This window comes from Nicotiana sylvestris, chromosome 12, assembly GCF_000393655.2.
Source record: "Nicotiana sylvestris chromosome 12, ASM39365v2, whole genome shotgun sequence".
NCBI lineage: Eukaryota > Viridiplantae > Streptophyta > Magnoliopsida > Solanales > Solanaceae > Nicotiana > Nicotiana sylvestris.
In genome coordinates, this window is record NC_091068.1 from 18966604 (window position 1) to 18988371 (window position 21768).

The 21768-nt window shown below is 39.2% G+C and overlaps 1 protein-coding gene across 2 annotated transcripts in view; it reads right to left on the reverse strand.

Moving 5' to 3' along the window:
- Positions 1 to 1107: 1107 nt before the first annotated feature.
- LOC104223512 (uncharacterized protein At1g32220, chloroplastic) overlaps positions 1108 to 21768 on the reverse strand; it is a 33729-nt gene continuing 13068 nt past the window's right edge. Inside the window, exons 6-10 of one of the 2 annotated variants that reach the window (XM_070164941.1) lie at positions 16006 to 16099; positions 4914 to 4993; positions 3227 to 3269; positions 2417 to 2508; positions 1108 to 1949 (exon numbers count right to left, since the gene is read on the reverse strand). In XM_070164941.1, coding sequence (XP_070021042.1) covers positions 1770 to 1949; positions 2417 to 2508; positions 3227 to 3269; positions 4914 to 4993; positions 16006 to 16099 — 489 coding nt within the window. In that variant the 3' untranslated portion in view covers positions 1108 to 1769. Of the gene's footprint in view, positions 1950 to 2416; positions 2519 to 3226; positions 3270 to 4913; positions 4994 to 16005; positions 16100 to 21768 lie in introns of both variants that reach the window. The other variant, XM_070164942.1, reaches the window with a different exon arrangement.

The following is a 21768-nucleotide window of genomic DNA, read 5'->3' on the forward strand; positions in this document are numbered from 1 at the left end:
ATCGTTTTGTACATGGATAGTAAAACATTTTGAATTATGATTGGGTTTATAAGAAAAGATTGCATGTAGAAATCATAACAATTTGAATATTTAAGCTAAGAAAAATAGAAGGAAAAGAAAAATATAAGAAATGTAAATGTTAGCTCAAAATATTATTATACTCATGTGAAGTTAAAGAGCTTAACTTTGTAGAGTGAAAAATTTAGATACATTTACCTTAATAAATTCTTTTTTCGAGATGTTTTGACTCACAATCAACTTGAGGCTTGATTATTTCTGCCCTAAATTTATTTTAGCATATAAATACCTCTTAAACTTAGTTTTTAGGGGGGTTAGACATTATTTTAGCAAGAAAAGTCGGCTGGAACAAGTGCAAGCAACGGATCACAAGAATTCTTCTTTCAATTCTTTCTAGTTTGTATATCAATATTTTCAATTATTAACATGCTTGTTGGCATGACTATGAATAGCTAAATTTCTATCTAGAGTTTGATTTAACATTTTGAAGGACGACTGCCATTATATTTGAATATAAATTTGCCATTATATTTGAAGGATGACTTTAAATTTCTCTATGCATTCAACTACATATTTATTTTAGTTGATTAAATGACCATCAATTAACTGTGCCTATTTATTATATATTACTTGAAAAAAATATATATATATTTAAGTAATTGCTAAACAACGTACTCCCAACGTGTATGAGAGTACGACAAGTTTAAAGATGGATTTAGAAATAACAGAACCTTGACATAATCTTAGTAAAGAAAGTGCAACTAGATAATTCGGACATAAATTCTGTCTTTTTATTGAGAATATAATTAAATAAATAAAATTATACTTTCTCTAACCTTTCGACAAATGGCCACACATTAAATAACTTTTATCTTTTATTTCACCGTCTCCTAAAGCAGCTTCAGAACTCCCACATAAGACAGTGCGAACCAAAACATTCGCTTCACATGGTAAAACTCAGACAATTACGCATACTAATGAACCACGCCTTAGTTCAAAGTTCAAAATCGGAAAATGGAAATAAACTCATGAACTACTCTGCATCTCTAATCGCCTGCAAATCAACATTAACAACATGCACGCCGTCGATGAAAATGAACTCGGTTACTTCCTCGCCAAACATTTGGTCAAGAAAAATAGGCCAAATACAATATATTCATCAACCAATACAAACCAAGTTACTGGAAAAACTACAACATTTCGGTAAAAGCAACTGTTTGCCCGGAACTGCAATTTGCTGCTCTTTTATTCGTGTATCCGCTTATTCATCTGATAGTGAATTGTCATTTATTCATATTTAAAGCACTTGCATAGATTCAACTAGCCTTCTCCACCAGAACAAATTGATGAACTGAACCAAGCTGCTCTGCTTTTTCTTTCATCCTACGAAGTGCCAAAATAAGCTGCTCTGCCTGAAACTAAAACGAAAGGGAAAAAGAAAAAGAAACTGATCCTTGTACTTTACTGCATCCATTTTCTGACTCTTTGGGGAAACCAACTGAACAACATCCACACTGGGGGGGGGGGGGGAGGATAAGCATCTGGTATCTGCCATATGTAGGCTATTTAACTACAAGCAGATGATAATGTCAACTCCAAAAACATCATTCATTGAATGGCACCATATCTATCTCGCAAGTAGTACACTTTACCATCATGATAAGTTTGAGAAGTGGAGTTTATTGGGTCTATGAGGATTAAAAAGGAATTTCCCAGTAGGTATCGTTATTTTCAGGTGAAATCATTTCACCTTATACAGATCTCTGCTGACTGTAGCGTAAGATTCCATAAACATCAATCACACCAGGAGGGAATACAGGGTCTGTTGCCGCTCTTACAGCAACTTTAGCTACTGCAGTGACGTTCACAGGAGGAGTAAACAGTGGCCCGACAAGGGGTATTTGACTCAATGGTTTTGCACGTTGCAAAATCTGAAAATGTAACCAAGAGAAACTTTAACCAACAATATATCAACATACTAACAGAAACTATCACAATGCACAATAATTGCAAAAATTGTATGGATGAGAGTCATACAGCACAACCATTCATTGTATGGATCTGTCATGAGGTAAGGAAAGAGACTCCTGTTCCCTTTCCAAGCTAATAATTCTTTTATTACTTTATTTATTAATTTTGTGCAGAGAGGAGAACGGGGTTTGAGGGGCTTTTCATCTTTGGATAATACAGCACATGTTCAATTCAATAACCTAAGGAGTTTCATTAAGGAATGACAGCTAGACGAAACAAAAAAGTAATTACTCTTCGATGTACATTATAAAAGAAAAAATGTAACGGAAGGTGGGCGGTCCAACTTTTGTTCATCTTCCAGGATGAATAAGCAGTATATGCAGTAGTTGTGCATGAAAAGGAGTAAGAATAAGCAAAGGATACACACCATCTCTAGAGGAGAACCAACTACACCGAGGGGCAATTTCATGCTCCCGACACGACGGGTCCCATAGATAAATCCAGGCCTCAGAATTATTCCTGAAAAAAACTAGATATCACCAGATGGGTTTTTACAAACATGTGAATAAGTCTCAACACTTATCTTAAATCATCAAAACAAAAATACAATTGCAAGTAGAAATTAACTTCAAATATCACTATCTTTTGCAATACAATGAAAGTTTCCAGCTATAACAAGGAGAGTGTTCCTCTGTTCACCCATTGCACTTTTTCTCCTATGATTTGTAGAGTTGGGTCAGAATAAGCACTAAACGTGGAAAATCCTCAACATTTTTACCGGTTATTTTGAGCCTCTTAACGGGCCACCAATTCAGCAGATTCTCTTCCATTGATCTAAATGCTACTCACATCATTCCTCTTCCTTTTCCTCAACAAGACCAATACATGTTACATAAGCCATCTCTAATGCGGTGCTGTAATTCTTAAAGATATAACAAGAAATGAAACTATATGATTGGGAAGGAAAACCCCAAAAGAAGCAATTAATACTGTGTTACGTTGCTCATTAGAGTTAGCTCTCCTACCAGAAAGGGTTGGGTTGAAGTGAAGGCATAAGTTTTACGATCTGATGACAACTACTTAAGATAACTTATCCAAAAGTTTGAACAAAAATAACCATATCGCGCCTAAGGAGCAATTTTGCATGTTATGTCAGTTAGCACGTCGACCAGTTAGACAGACATAGTGAGCACACCACAAAGTAGTTAGGTAATGAATGAAAACCGGAACAGCTTACCTCCATATGGATATCTTGTTAGCAGCTCAGTTTCAGCAGCTCTCTGCATAACATATACAGACATGAGACGAAAGAACAAAAAGGTCACTTTCAGAGGTTCTCCAAATTCCATCCCCTCATTCAACCTACTTGAACAGTGAGCTCCACAATTGGGTGCTGGTTATTCCTTTTATTATGTCCTAGACACTAATATTTTATTTTTGTAACATTTGTCAGTGCAAGTCCTCCAAAGTTGTTTACATCTGAGGTACCTTAAGTCGTGAAGAATCTTCTTACCTTTGCCTTTTCTTTTTGAAGTAAAGATGGGGAGTGGAAGCAGAATTGACATAACTGGTGCTGTAGTGTTTATTAGTTTAAAAACTATGATTCCAGACAGGGGAAGACCCCTTGGGACTATCAACCAGCCCCAAGCCTCTTTCTTAGACAGGGAATGTTCAAGTAGATAGGGAAATTACCCACCGAAAGAACAAGGAAAACATCTATAATTAGTCAAATGATATCAACTACATACACCTGACCCTGAGTAGCGTATTATAATTATGGTGAACATCAAGAAATGTGTGTCCAGACTGATATATGTCTGCATTCATTAAACAGGATTAAGGAAAATATTATAACATACTACACAAAATACCTTAGGATATTTGGTATTTATTATAGAACATTTAGTTACTTTACTAGTACCGGGCATTATTGCCTAATCATATTCTACATAGTCTAAGACTCGTATATAAGGAGCCACAGTTGTAATGTCAATAATCAAGTTAATAAAAGGCTCTAATCTACTTCGACATGGTATCATAATCTCTGTGATACGGGTAGAATATCAAGTAACTTCTGCCAACTAGGGGGAGGACGTTTTTGCTTCTCTCTCCTCTTTCGCGGCTGGAATGCTTTCTTTTTCAGCAACAGGCTCCTCAAATATTTCATTGCCACCTAACAGCTATTAGATGTCACTTGATTTCTAAGAGACCCTCGGAGAGGCTATTATCAGGAACCTTCCCAGAAAACCTGGTCGAAGATCTTATCAGGAGCCTTCCTAGAAAACCTGGTCCAAGGATAGGACGAAGGTAATGGTAACATTACACGCTCCCTTACAAATAATACATATATATAAAATAGTATATACCTATGTTTACTTGAATTTCATATGCGACACTCATACCCGAGTCCACAAAACAGCCTACATGAAATTCCCACATTATGTACTCAACCCTCCCATTGCAACTGAATATAATGGGCTCACAGACCACCATTAAGAGATGTAGTTTTGAAATGTTTAAAGATGGACTAAAGAGAACAAAATAATAATAAAATCTAATGTATGTTTCTAGAAAGGAAATTTATACTACGACCTTATACAACCATGGATCCAATTTGAAAAAAGGACCTAACAATTGAAGAATACCAGATTATTCACCAAAAATTAGAAGCTTTTCAGAAGAACAAAAACAAGTTATTGACTTAAGATTCAGGATTGGCTCGATTTAGGACCCCCAATAGCTCTTGGCATGACCTCGGCAGAAATTTCTTTGGACCACAACCCCCAAAAGTGTAAGTTTGAATCACCAAGGATAACATACCACACAACGTCCTTCACTGTTCTCTAAGTAGAACTGTAAAAGGCAACATCTTCTGCATATAATTAGTAACTCGTCTACATCAATCAAACGTATTGAGCTAATACCTTCCCCTCATAATAACCTTGTAGCACGTAATTTGCAACACCAAAGTCTGCAGCAGAGATGTAAACAAATCTTTTAACTCCTGCACACAGAAATAAAACATATATTAACAACATCGCTTCCACCACTCCAGCATCAACAACATATTATACCAATACAGCAGCAAGGCCAAATTTTCCTTTCTGTTTACATAAAAATGCATATTGCAGTTCTTCAGCAAAAGTACATTTTTAGTAATTTATCCAAAATTGACGCCTAAACAAGACAATCATCATGCAGACTGAAGATGTGCAAACTGATCAAATGCTCATATAGATTAAAGAGTCGAGTGGAGATATAATTTTTTATTTGATAAGAACAACATCAAATAATTATTGGAGTATTTACCAAGTACATCTATTGTAAACATATCCCCGGAATGTGTAAGAATTCTAATGGTTAAATGATCTAAAAAAATCCCTCTGTAGTCTGTATCATTGTAGGTGGCAGTATTTCTTTATTAGTTTGTTCAAAAAAGAATGACGTTTTTCTATATTTAAAAACAAGTTAACTTTAAACATCGCCTTGCTGCAGCACCAAGTCACCCAGTGATTTCATCACAAATACTTGATTCCTCTGTTCTAGCATCCCGGACAGTGGATGTTCGGGCATCTCAAGGTATAGAGAATAGACGAGGAGGAGGTCGTTTTGGGAGATCTAGACCCAAGTGTTCTTATTGTCACAAACTTGGACACACTCGTGAAATGTGTTATTCCCTACATGGCCGTCCACCCAAAAATGGCTATGTTGCTCAGAGCGAGACTACATGTAACCATGGCTTTTCCGTATCTAAAGAAGAATATAATGAGCTCCTTCAGTATCGAGCAAGTAAGCAGACATCTCCACAAGTAGCCTCAGTTGCCCAGACTGATACTCATGTTGCTGGTAATTCTTTTGCTTGTGTTTCCCAGTCTAGTACTCTTGGACCATGGGTCATGGACTCGGGCGCTTCTGATCATATCTCTGGTAATAAATCACTTTTGTCGAATATTGTATATTCACAGTCTCTTCCTACTGTTACTTTAGCCAATGGATGTCAAACTAAGGCACAAGGAGTTGGACAAGCCAACCCATTGTCTTCTATCACCCTAGATTCCGTTCTTTATGTTCCTGGTTGTCCTTTTAGTCTTGCATCTGTTAGTCGTTTGACTCGTGCCCTCAATTGTGGTATATATTTTATTGATGATTCTTTTATTATGCAGGACCGCAGTACGGGACGGACAATTGGTACAGGTCGTGAATCAGAAGGTCTTTACTACCTTAACTCGCTCAGTCCTTCCACAACATGTCTAGTTACAGATCCTCCAGATCTAATCCACAGACGTTTAGGACATCCGAGTTTATCCAAACTTCAAAAGATGGTGCCTAGTTTATCCAGTTTGTCTAGATTAGATTGTGAGTCGTGTCAGCTTGGGAAACATACCCGAGCTTCCTTTACGCGTAGTGTTGAGAGTCATGCAGAGTCTGTTTTCTCCTTGGTTCATTCTGATATATGGGGTCCTAGTAGAGTCAGTTCAACCTTGGGATTTCGTTATTTTGTTAGCTTTATTGATGATTACTCAAGATGTACTTGGCTTTTCTTAATGAAAGATCGTTCTGAGTTATTCTCTATATTCCAGAGTTTTTGTGCTGAAATCAAAAACCAATTTGGTGTCTCTATCCTCTCATGGAATTATTCATCAGACATCTTGTCCTTATACCCCTCAGCAAAATGGGGTTGCAGAAAGAAAGAATAAGCACCTTATTGAGACTGCTCACACACTTCTAATTGAGTCTCGTGTTCCGCTGCATTTTTGGGGCGATGCAATTCTCACAGCTTGTTATTTGATTAATAGGATGCCTTCATCTCCCATCAAGGATCAGATTCCACATTCAATATTGTTTCCCCAGTCAGCCTTATACCCTCTTCCACCTCGGGTTTTTGGGAGCACATGTTTTGTAGCCCCTGGGAAAGATAAGTTAGCTCCTCGTGCTCTCAAGTGTGTCTTCCTTGGTTATTCTCGTGTTCAGAAAGGATATCGTTGTTATTCACCTGACCTTCGTAGGTACCTTATGTCAGCTGACGTCACATTTTTTGAGTCTAAACCTTTCTTCACAATTGACGTCACTTCTGTTGACCACCATGACATATCTGAGGTCTTACCTATACCGACTTTTGAGGAGTTTGGTATCAATCCTCCTCCACCTTCGACCATAGAGGTTTCACCCATACCAACTTTTGAGGAGTCCAGTGTTATCCCTCCTAGTTCCCCAGCCACAGGAACACCACAGGACATATCATCGTCGTCTTACCTATACCGACTTTTGAGGAGTTTGGTATCAATCCTCCTCCACCTTCGACCATAGAGGTTTCACCCATACCAACTTTTGAGGAGTCCAGTGTTATCCCTCCTAGTTCCCCAGCCACAGGAACACCACTCTTGACTTATCATCGTCGTTCACGCCCTACATCAGGCCCATCTGGTTCTCGTCCTGCACCTGACACGGCTCCTACTGCGGATCCTGCTCCTAGTACACCGATTGCACTTCGGAAATGTATACGAACCACACTAAACCCTAATCCTCACTATGTTGGTTTGAGTTATCATCGTCTGTCATCTCCCCATTATGCTTTTATATCTTCATTGTCCTCAGTTTCCATCCCTAAGTCTACAGGTGAAGCGTTGTCTCATCCAGGATGACGACAGACTATGAGTGACGAGATGTCTGCTTTACATACAAGTGGTACATGGGAGCTTGTTCTTCTTCCTTCAGGCAAATCTATCGTTGTTTGTCGTTGGGTTTATACAGTCAAAGTTGGTCCCGATGGCCAGATTGATCGACTTAAGGCACGTCTTGTTGCCAAAGGATACACTCAGATATTTGGGCTAGATTACAGTGATACCTTCTCTCCAGTGGCTAAAGTGGCATCAGTTCGCCTTTTTCTATCCATGGTTGTGGTTCGTCATTGGCCCCTCTATCAGTTGCACATTAAGAATGCCTTTCTTCACGGTGATCTTGGGGATGAGGTTTATATGGAGCAACCACCTGGTTTTATTGCTCAGGGGGAGTCTTGTGGCCTTGTATGTCGCTTGCGTCGGTCACTTTATGGCAGTCTCCTCGAGCCTGGTTTGGTAAGTTCAGCACGGTTATCCAGGAGTTTGGCATGACTCGTAGTGAAGCTGATCACTCTGTGTTTTATTGCCACTCTGCTTCAAGTCTATGTATTTATCTGGTAGTCTATGTTGATGATATTGTTATTACGGGCAATGATCAGGATGGTATTACTAATCTGAAGCAGCATCTCTTCCAGCACTTTCAAACTAAGGATCTAGGCAGATTGAAGTACTTTCTAGGTATTGAGGTTGCTCAATCTAGCTCAGGTATTGTTATTTCTCAAAGGAAATATGTTTTAGACATTCTTGAGGAAACAGGGATGACAGGTTGCAGACCTGTTGACACGCCGAGGGATCCGAATTCTAAACTTCTGCCGGGACAGGGGGAGCCGCTTAGCGATCCTGCAAGCTATAGGCGGCTGGTTGGTAAATTAAATTATCTCACAGTGACTAGACCCGACATTTCTTATCCTTTGAGAGTTGTAAGTCAGTTTATGAATTCTCCCTGTGATAGTCATTGGGATGCAGTTTTCCGCATTATCCGATATATAAAATCGGCTCCAGGCAAAGGATTACTATTTGAGGATCGAGGTCATGAGCAGATTGTTGGGTACTCGGATGCTGATTGGGCAGGATCACCTTCTGATAGACGTTCTACGTCTGGATATTGTGTTTTAGTAGGAGGAAATTTGGTGTCCTGAAAAAGTAAGAAACATAATGTAGTTGCTCGGTCTAGTGCAGAAGCAGAATATCGAGCAATGGCTATGGCAACATGTGAACTAGTCTGGACCAAACAATTGCTCAAGGAGTTGAAATTTGTTGAAATCAGTCGGATGGAACTTGTGTGCGATAATCAAGCTGCACTTCATATTGCATCAAATCCGGTGTTTCATGAGAGAACTAAACACATTGAGATTGATTGTCAATTCGTCAGAGAAAAGATACTTTCAGGAGATATTACTACGAAATTTGTGAGATCGAATGATCAACTTGCAGATATTTTCCCCAAGTCCCTTACTGGTCCTCGCATTGATTATATATGTAACAAGCTCGGTACATATGATTTATATGCTCCGGCTTGAGGGGGAGTGTTAGAGATAGCTATGTAATTGTCCCACATTGGAGTAGGAGTAGTATCCCCTTTGTATAGAGTAGCTATAAATAGCACCTCTTGTATTGCATTACACACAATATCAATATATATCATATTTTCTCCCATGTCTTCTCACAAGAACTTAACAAATATTTAGGCTTTCTACAAATCATTAAATATGTAGTCTACCATAATCAACTAATGTCTCAATTTTTGATGAAATAAGTGATATATCATTAACGGGCATCAAGAATATGCAAAGATTACAAAAGAGAGAACTTCTCAGCTCAAAAAAAGATAAGAAAAACTATCACAGAACTAGTGAGCTGAATTCCAGGAAAGTATCAATATTGACTCAAAACTTTATCTTTCAAATAAAGAGGCTAATTTTTAGGATTTCTAACGGTTATAAACCACTCAAATTTAGTCTACCATAATCAAATTGTTTGTCTCGATATTGTCTGAAAAATGAGAACTTAACCATTCAACAAAAAAGGCAAAAGCGCACTTCCAAAGTGAGAATGCAAAGAAACGAGGCATAACGAAAAAATTCAGTGAAGACAGGGGGAGAGAATTGGTTTCAAATACATGTCTTGAGCATGGGATGCAGTCATGGTACTTGGAGAAAGCCAAATTGATTTTGAAATTATTCACTTCTCTACGGTCAAAACTTTGAAAAAAAAATGGAAATACTAAGAAAAGAAATTAAGTTCCCTTTGGCAGAAAGGGGAAGGCTCAAAATTTAAAACTAGAAGGGGATGTCCAAACTAAAGGGACTTCCAGAAGGTAAGTTATGTCGTTCTTATCTACTCTTAAGGACACTAGGCAGAAGAAAGGAAGGTAAACTCATGAAATGAATGATCACGCCCTTGAATATGCAGTACCTTTTCAAATTGTTGATAGTTGAGCCTGTAAGAAGGCACGGGAAAAAATATGATATATATTGATATTGTGTGTGATGCAATACAAGAGGTGCTATTTATAGCTACTCTATACAAAGGGGATACTACTCTTATTCCAATGTGAGACAATTACATAGCTATCTGTAACACTCCCCCTCAAGCCGGAGCATATAAATCATATGTACCGAGCTTGTTACATATATAATTAATGCGAGGACTAGTGAGGGACTTGGTGAAAATATCTGCAAGTTGATCATTCGATCTCACAAACTTCGTAGTAATATCTCCTGAGAGTATCTTTTCTCTGACGAAGTGACAATCAATCTCAATGTGTTTAGTTCTCTCATGAAACACCGGATTTGATGCAATATGAAGTGCAGCTTGATTATCGCACACAAGTTCCATCCGACTGATTTCACCAAATTTCAACTCCTTGAGCAATTGTTTGGTCCAGACTAGTTCACATGTTGCCATAGCCATTGCTCGGTATTCTGCTTCTGCACTAGACCGAGCAACTACATTCTGTTTCTTACTTTTCCAGGACACCAAATTTCCTCCTACTAAAACACAATATCCAGACGTAGAACGTCTATCAGAAGGTGATCCTGCCCAATCAGCATCCGAGTACCCAACGATCTGCTCATGACCTCGATCCTCAAACAGTAATCCTTTACCTGGAGCCGATTTTATATACCGGATAATGCGGACAACTGCATCCCAATGACTATCACAGGGAGAATTCATAAACTGACTTACAACACTCACAGGATAAGAAATGTCGGGCCTAGTCACTGTGAGATAATTTAATTTACCAACCAGCCGCCTATAGCTTGCAGGATCGCTAAGCGGCTCCCCCTGTCCAGGCAGAAGTTTAGAATTCGGATCCATCGGCGTGTCAACAGGTCTGCAACCTGTCATCCCTGTTTCCTCAAGAATGTCTAACACATATTTCCTTTGAGAAATAACAATACCTGAGCTAGATTGAGCAACCTCAATACCTAGAAAGTACTTCAATCTGCCTAGATCCTTAGTTTGAAAGTGCTGGAAGAGATGCTGCTTCAGATTAGTAATACCATCCTGATCATTGCCCGTAATAACAATATCATCAACATAGACTACCAGATAAATACATAGACTTGAAGCAGAGTGGCAATAAAACACAGAGTGATCAGCTTCACTACGAGTCATGCCAAACTCCTGGATAACCGTGCTGAACTTACCAAACCAGGCTCGAGGAGACTGCTTTAGACCATAAAGTGACCGACGCAAGCGACATACAAGGCCACGAGACTCCCCCTGAGCAATAAAACCAGGTGGTTGCTCCATATAAACCTCATCCTCAAGATCACCATGAAGAAAGGCATTCTTAATGTCCAACTGATAGAGGGGCCAATGACGAACTGCAGCCATGGATAGAAAAAGGCGAACTGATGCCACTTTAGCCACTGGAGAGAAGGTATCACTGTAATCTAGCCCAAATATTTGAGTGTATCCTTTGGCAACAAGACGTGCCTTAAGTCGATCAATCTGGCCATCGGGACCAACTTTGACTGCATAAACCCAACGACAACCAACGGTAGATTTACCTGAAGGAAGAGGAACAAGCTCCCATGTACCACTTGTATGTAAAGCAGACATCTCGTCACTCATAGCCTGTCGCCATCCTGGATGAGACAATGCTTCACCTGTAGACTTAGGGATGGAAACCGAGGACAATGAAGATATAAAAGCATAATGGGGAGATGACAGACGATGATAACTCAAACCAACATAATGAGGATTAGGGTTTAGTGTGGTCCGTATACCTTTTCGAAGTGCAATCGGTGTACTAGGAGCAGGATCCGCAGTAGGAGCCGTGTCAGGTGCAGGACGAGAACCAGATGGGCCTGATGTAGGGCGCGAACGACGATGATAAGTCAAGAGTGGTGTTCCTGTGGCTGGGGAACTAGGAGGGATAACACTGGACTCCTCAAAAGTTGGTATGGGTGAAACCTCTGTGGTTGAAGGTGGAGGAGGATTACTAAACTCTTCAAAAGTCGGTATAGGTAAGACCTCAGATATGTCATGGTGGTCAGCAGAAGTGACATCAGTTGTGAAGAAAGGTTTAGACTCGAAAAATGTGACGTCAGCTGACATAAGGTACCTATGAAGATCAGGTGAATAACAACGATATCCCTTCTGAACACGAGAATAACCAAGGAAGACACACTTGAGAGCACGAGGAGCTAACTTATCTTTCCCCGGGGCTAAGTTATGAACAAAACATGTGCTCCCAAAAACCCGAGGTGGAAGAGGGTATAAGGCTGACTGGGGAAACAATATTGAATGTGGAATCTGACCCTTGATGGGAGATGAAGGCATCCTATTAATCAAATAACAAGCTGTGAGAACTGCATCGCCCCAAAAACGCAGCGGAACACGAGACTCAATTAGAAGTGTGCGAGCAGTCTCAATAAGGTGCCTATTCTTTCTTTCTGCAACCCCATTTTGCTGAGGGGTATAAGGACAAGATGTCTGATGAATAATTCCATGAGAAGACATAAACTGCTGAAACTGAGAAGATACATATTCTAAGGCATTATCACTGCGAAAAATGCGGATAGAGACACCAAATTGGTTTTTGATTTCAGCACAAAAACTCTGGAATATAGAGAATAACTCAGAACGATCTTTCATTAAGAAAAGCCAAGTACATCTTGAGTAATCATCAATAAAGCTAACAAAATAACGAAATCCCAAGGTTGAACTGACTCTACTAGGACCCCATATATCAGAATGAACCAAGGAGAAAACAGACTCTGCATGACTCTCAACACTACGCGTAAAGGAAGCTCGGGTATGTTTCCCAAGCTGACACGACTCACAATCTAATCTAGACAAACTGGATAAACTAGGCACCATCTTTTGAAGTTTGGATAAACTCGGATGTCCTAAACGTCTGTGGATTAGATCTGGAGGATCTGTAACTAGACATGTTGTGGAAGGACTGAGCGAGTTAAGGTAGTAAAGACCTTCTGATTCACGACCTGTACCAATTGTCCGTCCCGTACTGCGGTCCTGCATAATAAAAGAATCATCAATAAAATATATACCACAATTGAGGGCACGAGTCAAACGACTAACAGATGCAAGACTAAAAGGACAACCAGGAACATAAAGAACGGAATCTAGGGTGATAGAAGACAATGGGTTGGCTTGTCCAACTCCTTGTGCCTTAGTTTGACATCCATTGGCTAAAGTAACAGTAGGAAGAGACTGTGAATATACAATATTCGACAAAAGTGATTTATTACCAGAGATATGATCAGAAGCGCCTGAGTCCATGACCCATGGTCCAAGAGTACTAGACTGGGAAACACAAGCAAAAGAATTACCAGCAATAGGAGTGTCAGTCTGGGCAACTGAGGCTACTTGTGGAGATGTTTGCTTACTTGCTCGATACTGAAGGAGCTCATTATATTCTTCTTTAGATACAGAAAAGCCCTGGTTACCTGTAGTCTCGCTCTGAGCAACGTAGGCATTTTTGGGTGGACGGCCATTTAAGGAATAACACATTTCGCGAGTGTGTCCAAGTTTGTGACAATAAGAACACTTGGGTCTAGATCTCCCAAAACGACCGCCTCCTCGTCTATTCTCCATAGCTTGAGATGCCCGAACATCCACTGTCTGGGATGCAAGAACAGAGGAATCAAGTATCTGTGATGAAATCACTGGGTGACTTGGTGCTGCAGCAAGGCGAAGTAATCGAGAGAATAATTCATCAACTGTAGGGACAGTCGGACTCGCCAAAATCTGGTCTCGTACTGAATCAAGATCATGAGGAAGTCCAGCGAGTGTAAGAACTAGAAACATTTTCTGTCGCTGCTCTTGTTGTTTTGACACACTAGCAGAAACTGGCATCAATGTCTCAAATTCCTCCATGACTGCCTGTACCTGACCCAAGTAAGTAGACATATCTAATTCTTGCTTCTTTAAGTTTGTCATCCGTGATATCACATCATAGAAGCGAGATATATCATTAGTGTATAACGTACGAGCCTTTGCCCAAACCAAATAACATGTCTGGAATGGCCGAAACAAAGGCATCAACTTAGAATCAATAGAACGCCACAAGATGCTACATAATTGAGCATCAATTTTTGCCCAAAGCGCTATCGCCTTTTCATCTCCTTCGCTAGACTGTTTAATCAGATGATCTTGCACACCTTGACCTTTACACCACAACTCGACAGATGAAGCCCAAGCTAAGTAGTTTGAACCTCCCATTAAAGGTTCCGAGGTAATCATAACATTAGAGTTTCCAGAACTCATGCTTTTAGACCCAAAAACATCAATTCCCAAAGACATCTTGTAAATTATTACCAAATAAGAGAAATAATCAACTGTAATCCACTGAAAATAGAGTAAGGAACACTGAACCAGAATAGGAAACTACTGTAGCAGTTGGAAAGTTACTGTTGCAGCCGGAAAATATTCAAAGTGGTCGGAATGAAATAAAAACAGTAGGGGTAGGATCGGAATTACCAGAAGACCCAATTGTTCTAAAGGAACTTTTTCAAAAAATGGCCGGAAGTCCACTTTTTTTTTTTAATCATTATTCACGCCGGAAAAATAAAAAAGTGTGCGGAATTTGGTGTAACCTGGATGGGTAGGCTCGGAATTGCAAGGGAAACAATCTGTCCTGAAGAGTCATCGCCAAAAAATGGCCGGAAGGTGGCCCTCGCAACGTTGGAACTTCGCCAGAAAATTTTCTTTGGACAGCTACAGTACCGCCGGAGATTTTCACTGGGATTTGGTCGCCGGACAGTGACTACTCTTGTGGTAGTGTTGGATTTTGTGCACAACACTGACCGAGACAAAGCAGACGCAAAACAACTTTGAAAGTCGCCGAAAAAAGGGTTCCGGTGACTGATTTTACTTCCCGGAATCGCTGGAATTTATGCACAGCGATAAATCTTTCACGATAGCTCTGATACCATGTGAGAAGGCACGGGAGAAAATATGATATATATTGATATTGTGTGTGATGCAATACAAGAGGTGCTATTTATAGCTACTCTATACAAAGGGGATACTACTCATATTCCAATGTGGGACAATTACATAGCTATCTCTAACAGAGCCTATGGATGCACCAATTTTTCAGCTAACCACTTTGCTTCCCATCAACTATGCTATGAAAATTTAACCAATATATCCACCATTATGTTTTCGGTGGCGTAATCACCACATCAAAGAGGATTAGGTTCATTTACATATACCAAAAACTATTTTCCTAACAAGGATTTGGGCGTTGAATTACATAGACCCAATTTTCCTCCTGCATACCTAGATAGGCTCATGAGGTCCAGTCACTAAGATCCCCCATACCTCAACTCTACCTATCAAAAGAAAGTTGTACTTAAAAATATCAATCATTCTCACAACTCCCATTGGGATTTGTAAAAAAGAGGTGACAAGCTTGCTTAGTGCAATATGCTCCTCAAAGGATAACGAAGACCCTTTCTAACTGTTCAACATCGCTTACAAATGCTACCAACATCAGTCCTTACAGGCAGTTAACCTACTTTTACCTCCTAGAGGCACCATTAAATAATAAAAATCCAGGTCAAAACAAAGCAATCAACTGTAGAAGCAGTGGTTTTATAACCAATGTGGATTCCCAAATAGGCAAGACTTTAAATATTAAGGGCCCGGGAGAAAATTAAAAAAAGGAACATGAATTACCTTAAAACTGTGGAAGGTGCTTTAATTGGTAGAAGGGGAAGGATTCCATCCATAGCAATTAATTAAATACTTCAGAACATTATATTATTCTAACATTCAGGTAAAGTTATCTACATTTTATAACTAAGCTCCTCTTATGGAATTGAAAGATCACATTTTCAAGGTTTGAAAAAAAAAAACGTATAAAGCTGAATCTCATACCAATATGGAGAGGTGCTTAACTACAGCTAGCTAATACCTTCTTCTGAAGCAGCTCTGATGGCATTTATATTGGCTGTCCCATTTATTTTATACATGTATGAGTTAGAGCCAAACCCACCAACGCAAGAAATCTGCAAAAACATTTTTGCCATCGCATAAGAGAGAAAACAGCCAGTGCTATTAACTTCTCATATAAATAACATAAGAAGAAGCTGAGAACATAGTAGCTGTTCAGAAAGAGCTTCATGAGAATCAGATTGAATTGGATCAGTAACTTTAAGGGAAAAACTATAGACAAATATCTCAAAACCTAAGAGGAGGGCAAACTTACTTTATCACTAAGTCTATTTAATTGAAGCTGTAGAAGAAAAGAAATAGATAAGACTATCCACCAGCACAGGTAAATTCAACTGTTTGTGAATATTGTGAAGCTCTATGAAGTAATGCCTATTCATTGTCAAACCACTAGAGATCCAACTTACTTTCCTTTGTTCACATGGTGAAAATTCCAATTTTGAAAGTAATAAGATAGCAGAGATGAGGACTAGACTGGCACCAATTATACACCTGCATTAATTGGTCTAATTATTTCTATCAGTGTGCCCAATAACCAGCACAAGAGACAAAACTCTCACTCTGGTACAACCAATCTGACCGACTGCCTATTTGCATAATATATTTAACTTCCTTGCGCCCTATTAAACAGAGATACAAGAGATAGTCCCTCCAAAATGTGGAGAATTGACTGTTCCTATGAATTAACGTGCACATAGCTAAGGAGAAGTTTCAATAAGAAAGAGAATCCATCAGCAACAGCCAACGGAATTATATCAGCATCGATGAGGACCTGTGCTGAAACCCCTCGTGTGACCTTCACTAAGAAGTTCTGTATAAACTAGGGTATAAAAGACACTATTGCATTCTGCAGATCATAATCAAATTAACTTTTGCACCAAACACAGGATCCAAAAAATCATTTGAATAAGGTTCAAGAACTCTCGGTCACATTAGCTGGACCACACAACAAGATGCATGTTGATATGAGCTCGGGAGGGCCAACTTCGAGTTAACTAAGACAGATCTACTCTAAACTACGATGTGCCTATTTTCTGCTTTTGATCATGTTTTAGAGGTTTTGATGGTTTTTGCTCTACGCTCTCTCTCTCTCTCTATGCGACCCTCTCTCATTCTCTGCCCCAACGGTCACTGACCGACCGGCGACCAACAGAGCCGCCGGCAACCACCCACCCCAGCAAGGTAAGCCCCTCTGTCTCACCTCTCTCCTCTCATCTCCCCCTCTCTCTCTCCCCCCACCCCTACCCTCTCCATTATTTCTTTCCTTTCTTTCCCCCTTTCCTCTTTTTCTTCTCCTCTATTTGCTGGCGGTCTCGCCTGCACCCCTCCCTCATCTTTCTCACCTCTCATCTCTCTCTCTCTCCCCTCACCCCCCTCCTCCCTATTCTTTCTTTCCCCTTTCTTCTTTTTCTTCCCTTCTTACCACCAGCGGCCTCGCCGGCCGGTTTCATCTCCCTACCCTTGAATTTTGTCCCTCCCCCTCGTTCCCCAACCCTCTGTGTGTGTGAGTGCGTGTTTTTGTTTTGTTTGTGATGCGGCGCGTTTCCGGCCAGACGTGTACCGCGGGTGGTTACTCCCTTGAACCGGACTCATCCCACCGAGTTCTAAGCCACTTCAGACGTGACCAACAACCCCGGGCAGCTCTCCGGCAACCTCCACCGGATACATCACCTCCGACAACTATCATGACGTCATCCATAAACTAGGTTCTACGTTCTTGTTTTGTACATTCCTTTTTCTATATACTTTGTGAGACATGTTGTTTTGTTCCTAGTGTGTTCTTGTTTTGTTTGATGCATAAAAATTATTCATATATTTTTCATAGCTAATAATATATCTTTTATCATGAAATAAATAAATATTATGCTCAAAACTCATATTTTCTAACACGTATTGCAGGAAGAAGAATTAACATAGACGAAGACAAAATATGAAACTCTAGAGAAAAAATAATGGAATGAAGAAAATGGAAGAAATCTGTGGGACACGACAAAGAATCAAAAAAGAGAAGAAATGAAGTCATGGATTCATCTAGGCCGTAACTCAGGATCCATATGACTTACAATCCTATAAATACACTAGCAAGGTTAAGAGAAAATATCAAGTATTAAGGAGTAGGCATTGTTATCTTGGTCTCTCACTCTTTAACTTAAGTTTTCTTCTAGTCTTTTATTTTGCAAGTAAAAAATAATACTCTTTCAAGAGTTCGCCTTTCTTGTCTTTTTAAAATCAAATGCTTCTTTACGGAGTAATTTCTTTTTGTTGGGATAATCGATGAAGCTTGATATATTATTATAGTTTCATATGTGCTTGTCATGAAAATTCTATTTCAAATCTATTATGTACTAGAATGATAGATTGCAGTTATTATTGTCACATTCATCTATTTTATTTCTTAATTATTCTTGCATAAATTTTATAATTATCACGAAGCAAAATTGATAAATTATATAGTTATTTAATAAAATAGAGTGATAGTAATTTATAACTATCTATTGTTCCGAATCTTCAATCATACTTCTTTTAAATCTAATCCTCAAGGAGGAATTGACTCAAGCAAGGCGACTAATTCAAAAATCTTTATCTTATTTCTTTCAATTCTAATTCTCAAGAAGGGATTGACTCAATTAAGATTAATGATTAACTGAAAATAATCTCAAGAAGTTTTCACTAATTTTAGTACAATTCAGGCAAGAACATTATTTCAGTTTTTACCGTCACTAGCTATCAATTAATTAATATATATAACCTCATGGAGTGATATTAATTGATTGTTTTAGAGTGAGTAAATATAATTGTATTAGCAATAAGCAGTTATTCTTCGGCAAAATATATGTGAAACTGAATAGTTTTATAATAACATTATCAAGTGAATTCCATGATTCCCAACTCTTCTTAAATAAAAATCTTCCGGAAGTTGTTTGATATTGTTTAAGTAAATTTATAATTCTAAAATCCTACTCTCCTTTCACCAATTTGATTCTCTCAGATAGTAGCTAAAATACCAATAAATCTGCAGCATAGATCGTCCAATCTATGTGGGACGATATCATAAACTATTTGACAGTGTACGAGCCATAATTTTCTATACTCCAGAAGCTCGTCAAATTTTTTGGCGTCGTTGCCATGGAAAAGAAGAAGTGAGCTAAGGAAGATCAACTGGAAATGGAATTTTTGTCTGGCTTAAACTATGAAGATGGTTACTTTTGTTCCTTGCATTAAAGAGTGGACCCCTACGTTTATTTATAGGAAAAAGACAATCACTGAAGATCTTGAGAAGTACAGATGCATCGGGCCTTTTGCTAAATGCATCCTGAATTTTTCTTTATTATTTTGTTCTTTTCTTTTAAAAGAATTATTAGTTGTACTATATTGTGTCTGATGCCTTCAAAAAATGTAACTTGAACCATTCTTGTGACATTCTTTGGTTAAGTCAAATCACGAGAATTCAGGAGCACCGGTGCATCAAAATCGTTGTAATTTCCGAAGTTTATTATTGTTTCTAATATATTTATTTTCTATTGTTAGCGGAAACGTAAAAGAAAGAACACAAGATTTAACGTGGTTCGGATCAAAATAATCCTACGTCCACCAGAGAACAATTGCCCTTTTAATATTAACAAAGGAAGGGGAGATTTCCCAATTACACTTAAGAGAATTTCTCTCTTAACTCTCTACTCACTACAATGTATTGTATTATTTTGGGATGATTTCTACAAGTGAAGGAGTGCATCTATTTATAGAGGTAAAGACCTCCTCTTGATGTCATTGGTGACATCAAACTACCTCCTCTTGATGTCATGGGTGACATCAAAGGAGGAAGCTTCCTCCTAGCATCCACACCAACTCTTTCCACCAACTCTTCCAATTGGCATGCCATTGTTGACTAAACATAAACCAACATTTTCAGCATGCCATTGTTAACTAAACATAAACCAACATTTTCAATCTCCACCTTGGTTTGCGTTTCGAGCGTGTGAACAACTCTGGCCAAAACTTCTAAGCTTACTGGGCAACCCCGTTGTAAGAAACAAGAAGAATCAAACCATTGTTGAACATACCACCTCCACCTAGCAACTGTTCTCTTCGGAGTTGCATCAGTTGATGCACACCCCCGCCAAGTCCTTGCAGTGTGCAAACTTAGCGAGCGGGACTATCTTGGTCAACATGTCTGCAGCATTATCGTCTGTGATAACCTTCACGACCTTGATAGTTCCCTCATCAATAACATCTCGAATAAAATGAAATCTGACATCAATGTGTTTAGTGCGCTCATGAAATCTCTGATTTTTCATTAGATGAATAGCACTCTGACTATCACATCTAAGAGTTGATTCCAGCTGAACCAAACTCAATTCCGCTACTAAACTTTTCAACCAGATAGCTTCCTTTACCGCCTCCGCTGCTGCCATGTATTCTGCTTCTGTCGTAGACAAAGCGACAATCGACTGCAAAGTCGACTTCCAACTGACGGCACTGCCAACGAGGGTAAAGATGTATCCAGTTGTGGACCTTCTTCTGTCAAGATCTCCTGCATAGTCAGAATCCACATAACCGAGAATTGAAATACCTGTACCACTTTTTCGAAAGGTAAGACCAACACCAGAAGCTCCTTTGAGATATCTCAATATCCACTTGACAGCTTCCCAATGCCTCTTTCCTGGGTTGGACATGTATCTACTTACCACACTTACAGATTGAGCAATATCTGGACGTGTGCATACCATAGCATACATAATACTACCAACTGCACTGGCATAAGGAATCTTTGACATATGCTCCACCTCATCCTCGGACTGAGGCATTTGTGACTCTGAAAGTTTAAAATGAGGAGCTAATGGTGTACTTACAGGCTTGCACGTTTGCATATTGAATCTCTCGAGAACCCTTTCAATATACCTCTTCTGAGAAAGATGTACAACATCGTCTTCTCTTGAAATCTCCATACCAAGGATTTTCTTTGCAGCTCCTAAATCCTTCATGTCAAATTCCTTACTCAATAGTTTCTTCAAAGCATTTATCTCTGTAATGTTGTTAGCAGCAATAAGCATATCATCAACATACAACAGTAAATAAATCATTGAGTTACCAGACATCTTCTTGTGATACACACAACTATCAAATGCACTCCTTGAGAATTCATGTGTAGTCATGAATGCATCAAACCTCTTGTACCACTGTCTAGGGGATTGCTTCAAACCATACAAAGACTTCTTTAGTTGGCATACGTGATCTTCTTTTCCCTCAGCTAGGAAACCTTCAGGTTGATCCATATAGATTGTCTCTTCTAGATCACCGTGTAAGAAAGCAGTTTTGACATCAAGCTGTTGAAGCTCCAAGTCAAATTGTGCAACCAATGCTAGTAGCACGCGAATTGAGCTATGCTTCACGACCGGAGAGAAAATCTCATTGTAGTCAATTCCCTCCTTTTGGCTGAAACCTTTTGCAACCAATCTCGCCTTGAACCTAGCATCTTCCACTTCAGGAATTCCCTCTTTCTTTCGGTAGACCCACTTGCATCCAACTGTCCTCTTCCCCTTTTGTCTTTTCACTAAGACCCATGTCTGATTCTTGTGAAGAGACTCCATCTCTTCAGTCATGGCTAACCGCCATTGTGCGGCATCCTTGCAAGAAGTTGCTTCAATATACGAGGAGGGCTCCAGATCTTTAATCTCTTCTTGTGCAGCTACGAACGCATATGCAATCAAGTTTGCTTGATTTATAA